General features: G+C 46.7%; 1 protein-coding gene across 1 annotated transcript; it reads right to left on the reverse strand.

The window, feature by feature from the left end:
* Positions 1-671: 671 nt before the first annotated feature.
* On the reverse strand, positions 672-5,861 carry LOC123988790 (the record flags this gene model as incomplete). Its single annotated transcript, XM_046289534.1, has 2 exons — positions 5,562-5,861; positions 672-4,287 (listed from the first exon to the last, which is right to left on the reverse strand). Coding segments are annotated over exons 1-2 (3,916 nt in total), but the record flags the coding sequence as incomplete, so codon positions are not given.
* Between the last annotated feature and the right edge of the window lie 554 nt (positions 5,862-6,415).

Consider the following 6,415-nt stretch of genomic DNA (forward strand, 5'->3'; position numbering starts at 1 on the left):
ATATATATATATATGTTGCGCGCAGAGAATAAATTTTTCTTCTGGGCAAAACACCGGTAATTTTAGTAAGGAACGAAGGAGTTTAATAACGTTTATAGAAGACACTTTTAATGTACGTAATATACTTTAATCAACAAAAAGGATAGTGTTGAGTCACTTCACACTTTAAGACCTTTAATTAGTAAAGGCAAACGGTTTTATATAAGGTACTTTCAATTGAAGTACAAGGCGAATTAGTCGCGAGCTTAGAATCTTTGTAATAACTTTGTTTGCGTTGGTGAATAGCGAACGAGTAGTACGATCGTCGCCGCGTAGCGGTTTTTATTGTCGTGAGCGCGATGACAACGCCGAAATGTTTTCGGCGTTTGACATAACTTTGTCTAATTTAAATGAACGCGCGCTTAATCCCGAACAAACCGCCCGCCTCGCGGTGTCGTGCGACCGCGACAGATGACGTCATTAGTTACTAGCGAATAGACGTAGTAACGAGCACATTTCATTGATGCGTCGTACCTTGCTGCGTAGTTTCTATCCAGGTAAGTGTTTTATATACCATCTTACATTTACGATAATAAGAAATTAATACATATAATTAACGTAGAAAATAGAAAATAGAAAAATAATATATTATAAGTAAATTAATAAATCTTAATGGCTAATCGGTAACTTACATAACCTAGCGATCGGACGTACATATTGCGAATGTGCAGTCTTTACGGTGACTACACGAATGAGGCCGTCTTTACCAGGATGACATTCGGTCACCCGACCTAGTTCCCATTTCGCCGGGGGAAGCGTCGAGCTCTTGAGTAGAACTAAGTCCCCGATTTTGAGGTTGGGGACGCGACTACACCACTTCGATCGCGCCTGTAATGTGTGTAAGTAATCGTTAGCCCATGCTTTCCAGAACTTTTCCGTGAGCTGTTGAACGAGTTGCCATCTCGATAAGCGATTCTCGTTAATTTCCAGTACTGATGGCACCGGAACAGATTTTAATGCTGCGCCCACGAGAAAGTGACCTGGAGTGAGGGCCTCACATGACTCGAGGTCATCGTTTAAAGGAGCCAAAGGGCGTGAATTTAAACATGCCTCGATGCGGCAGAGGAGCGTAATTAGTTCCTCGCAAGTAGGCGTACGATCGCCGAGCATGCGTCGCAGATGGGTCTTAACGCTTTTGACCCCTGCCTCCCAGATTCCTCCAAAATGAGGAGCTGCCGGCGGAATAAAGTGCCACGTGATATAATCGGCAGCTAAACGCGAACGAAGGTGAGTGTCTGCCGTTACTTGTTTAAATGCGTTCATTAATTCTTTATTAGCGCCTTGGAAATTAGTCCCATTATCGCTATATAAATTCGTAGGCAATCCGCGGCGAGACGTGAAGCGTTCAAATGCTGCTAGAAACGCTGAAGTGGAGTAGTCGCGCACCAATTCGAGGTGGATAGCGCGAGTCGCCAAACAAACAAAAAGAGCGATGTAAACCTTTTGCGCCCTTTGCCCACGTCCACGATACGCGAGAGCAGAGAACGGTCCTGCGTAATCCAGGCCGCAATGGACGAACGCTCGAGATGGAGTGACTCTCACCGCAGGTAAGTCGCTCATTTGTTGACTTGCGGTGACCGCCCGCCAACGCACGCACGTGACGCATTTGTGAATGTGGCCTTTAACTAGCCGTCGCGCGTTGACGATCCAAAACGTTTGCCGTAAAACATTTAACATTAACTGCGTGCCCCCATGTAACGTGTTCTCGTGACAATCAGCGATGATGAGTTCGGTGATTCGATGCACCGGTAATATTATCGGAAAGCGTTGCGGAAGTTCTGAGTTGCGCAACCGCCCGCCAACACGGACAGTACCATCTTCGCCAAGAAACGGATTAAGCCGAAGTAACGGGCTAGCTTTTAACAGGGATTCGCCCTTAAGCATAGCCGCTATTTCCCGTCGATAATGCCGAGTCTGGACGTACGTGATCCAGAATTTACGCGCCGCGAGGATCTCAGCCGCGGTAATAACCGTGTCTGAATAGCGATTCCCTTTATTTCGCGAGATAAATCGGAAAACGTACGCGGTGATGCGTAAAAGTTTTCGCCATGAAGATGTGCGCATTGGCAGATCCCATTCCGTCTCCGATTGAACGTGTAACATGCTGATATTAATTTTAACTTCTGCTTCAGCTTCCTTCGGGACCGTAGGCTTACTTTCTGGCCACTCCTTAGGAGCTTGTATAAGCCAGGAAGGGCCGTGCCACCAAAGGGTATGTTGAAGCAGCTGTGACATCGATAGACCACGAGAGGCGCAGTCAGCGGGATTATGACCCGAAGGTACGTGTCGCCAAATAGCGTTAGGCACGCGATTTTGAATTTCTGCGACCCGATGCGCAGTAAATGTTTTTAGTTCGCTCGGTTGCTTATTTATCCACGCGAGTGATACTGTGGAATCGGTCCAGCAGTACACCGTGCAATTGTTAAGTTTTAATGTAACTTGCACGTGTTCGATCAAACGCGTCATTATTAGGCAAGCGCATAGCTCGAGACGCGGAATTGTGAGTGGCTTCAATGGAGCTACTTTAGTCTTAGAAAGCAATATATGTACCGTGGTCTCATTCGCGACGTTGGTTACGCGTAAATAAATTACGGCTGCATACGCGTCTTGAGAGGCATCTGCAAAGCCGTGAATTTCGTAATGCAGGGAATCATTACCGATCCCGACCCATCGCGGTATGAAAACGTTCGGTAATGCGTTAAATTCCGTTGCATATTCGCGCCATTGTTTGGTCAACTCCAGTGGTAACGGGTCGTCCCAATCAAGCTTGGCCACCCATAGCCTTTGAATAAAAATCTTGGCTACGATTACAACTGGAGCGATCCAACCCAACGGATCGAAGATTTTCGCTACGGTGGATAAAATGACTCGCTTAGTCGGATTAGCCGTATTCGCGAGATCGATTTTTAATTTAAACCGGAATTCGTCCGTGTTAGGTTGCCAAAGAAGGCCAAGCATTTTTAACCCTTCAGAATCTTGAAATGAGCGGCTAGCGGCCAGCTCGTGTTCATCATCAGGAATGCCTGTTAATAGTTGTGGACAATTACTTGCCCATTTTCTTAAATGGAAACCCCCGTTTTGCAGCAGTTCCGTCACCTGCTGACGTAATTGGAGCGCCAGTACGCGATCATCCGCCCCGAAAAGTGCATCGTCCACGTAAATGCAGTCATTTAAGATTGGGACAGCCAACGGGAAATTAGTTCCTTCGTCCAAAGCGAGCTGCTTAATTACGCGATTAGCGAGAAAGGGAGCTGGCGCCGTACCATAAGTGACGGTAAGTAACTCGTAAGTTTTGAGCGCTTCATCTGAGTTCGGTCGCCAGACGATCCTTTGATACGCGGTGTCCCGAGCATCGATCCAAATCTGACGAAACATTTTCGCGATATCGGCCGCGAAAACAAACCGATGCGTACGCCAGCGCAAAATAATTGCCGTAATATCGGCTTGCAATTTAGGCCCGACCAGTAAATGATCATTTAATGTAGACCCGTTTGACGTAGGCATCGAGGCGTTGAAAACCACTCTCAAGCGCGTCGTGCTACTCTCTTGCCGAATGACCGGATGATGTGACAGATACACGGTTTGCTTGGAAGTCGTTTCTGATTCACTGACCTCCCGCATGTGTCCTAACTTCAAATACTCTTCGAGAAACGCGTGGTACGCAGAAGCTTGTTCCGGATCACGGGCAAGTCGTTTCTCTAATTTGTAAAAATAAGCGACCGCGAAGTTTCTAGAAGACCCGATATCAATGGGCGGTTCTGATTTGAAGGGCAATCTCGCCGTGTATCTACCATCTGGTTGACGCGAGTGAGTGCCGCGAAAATGCTCCTCGCATTTTTTATCTGCTTCGGAGAGAAAAGTAACGAACGGAGGCGCTTCTACCTCCCAAAACTTTTTTAAAGTGTCGTTAATTTCGGCGTCAACGTCGCCGTAGTGCACATGCACTTGCACTGTTTGGGAATCAGTAGACGGAATGGGACCAGTCAACACCCATCCAAAAATCGTATTTTGCGCGACCGGTTCGGTTCGAGAGCCTTTACGAAGTCCTTCGAGTAGAATCGCGCCGTAATAATCTGCCCCGATAATAAGTTCGATGGGAGCATCATTGTTAGAGAGTGGGTCGGCCCACTCGAGATCGCGTAAATGCGTCCATTTGTCGGACTGACACACCGACTTAGTACGGTAGTTCGTCAGTTTTTTAAGTATAAACGCGCGTAAAGGAATCACAGGCCCTTTACCCTGGCACGGCTGCAATAATATATTTGCAGACGATCGTACTGTTGCCGTTGTGCCGGCTCCGATACCCGTAACGGATGCGTGTGCGTGTTGGCGAGGAGCGCGCAACGCGTGAGTAACCGATTCGCGAATAAAGGTACCTTGCGAACCGGGATCGATTAACGCGCGAATTATAGCGTGTCGACCTCCAGGAGTGCCGACTTTGACCCACGCAGTAGCGAGAACAACTCCTTTTTCGCGACACGCGGAACCGCAATGCGTGTTTACCGGCTCTGACACTGAAGTGTCATCCGTGTTATCATCGGTGTGCGTTGCCGTGCTCGAATTTTGAATTCTTTGTGATGCCGCGTTATTAGTCGATTCGCGACTTTTATTCCCCGTTTGATTTATCGCGGGTTTACGTTCAGAATGCAAGAGGGTGTGGTGCCGCCCTTTGCAGATAGAACAACGACGTTTGCTAGAGCAGGCCGCCGGAAAATGACCCTTTTGCAAGCAATTGAAACAATGCCGGTGTTCGCGCGCGAGAGACAAACGCTGCTCGACTGATTGTCCGCGAAACACGTCACATCGGAACAACGCGTGATCAGATCCGCACGCAATACATTGCGTTTCAGACGTATTTAAATGAGCTTTAACCGTTTTAATTGGCCCTGTTTTACCTTTACAGGAGCTGTTTTCTTCACCGCGCGAAGACGCCAACGATTCTAAGGTGCGAATACGTACATTTATAAACGCATCCCAATCAGCGAGGGATGGATACAACTCGTCTTCGCCCATACGCATCTCCCACTCCCGATGGGACTCTTTATCCAGCTTACGGACAAAATGAAAAATGAGCACATCGTCCCAGTATTCGACCGGACGCGATAAATTCTTTAATGCCGTTAAAGCGGCGCGAGATCTATCACGTAAGCTTCTTAGATCGTTTAAAACGGCAGATCCGATCGGGGGTGAGTCGAATAACATTTTTATATGAGCATTTATGAGCGCGCGTTCGTTCGCGTATCTGTCTGTCAACAACCTCCACGCAGCTTCGTAATTCGCCGCGGAAGTGGAAACATTTTTTAACAAAAGAGACGCTGCACCGGTCAAACTTGCTTTTAAATAGTGCAACTTTTGCACGTCGGATAACGACTCATTTGAACCCACTAACGCGTGAAAGAGATCTCTAAAGTTTTCCCACTCTGTATAATCCCCGGAGAATTTAGGCAATTCAATGCGTGGGAGTTTGACAGACGGCGCGGATTCGCGATGACAAGAAACGGAGCTTATGTTACAAGGGTTACTTGCTGCTTGTCCGCAGGTAAAGCTGCCATTAGAGCGTCGAGGGCAGAGAGGAAGGCCGCTTCCGTATTGCCGAAGATGTCCTCGGAGAAGTAGGAATTTGTCCTGGTCTCCTCCTCAGTTGCAGCAACCTCAATCTGGATGTGCGTGGCTTGGAATTTGTTCCAGTAGTCCTTCAGCAAAGAGAGACGTCCGCGAATCACAGCAGGGGTGTGATTAGCCTTCCCCAGTTTTTTAAAATTGCTGAGTGCATTACTTATTAAACGTGCGTGCACTTTGTTTTCACGGATTAACGGATCCATGATATTGTTATATTACGATTTTGAAAAATAAACGTACTTTAACCGCAAGGTGAACTTTAACGAACACGTCACTGTTTTCGCGGAACGAAATGCGTGAACGTCCTCCGATGTTTATCGGCGGAGGTCGCGATGTCGGTTGAGTTCGAACGACACGTGCAAAATCCTTTGTTCTGCCGATTTAATCCGGCTTAAATTTTTGCACTTTCGCGATTTTAATGTTCACCACACTGCTTTAATTGTTTTTATGCGGCACTGCACTTCCTTTATTTCCTTACTATCCGGCTCGAAGGACCATTTGTTGCGCGCAGAGAATAAATTTTTTTCCTCCGGGCAAAATACCGGTAATTTTAGTAAGGAACGAAGGAGTTTAATAACGTTTATAGAAGACACTTTTAATGTACGTAATATACTTTAATCAACAAAAGGGATAGTGTTGAGTCACTTCACACTTTAAGACCTTTAATTAGTAAAGGCAAACGGTTTTATATAAAATGTACTTTCAGTCGAAGTACGTTGAGCGAATTAGTCGCGTGTTCTGAATACTTTGGAATAAC

The sequence above is a fragment of the Osmia bicornis genome, unplaced genomic scaffold, assembly GCF_907164935.1.
Source record: "Osmia bicornis bicornis unplaced genomic scaffold, iOsmBic2.1, whole genome shotgun sequence".
Lineage (NCBI taxonomy): Eukaryota > Metazoa > Arthropoda > Insecta > Hymenoptera > Megachilidae > Osmia > Osmia bicornis.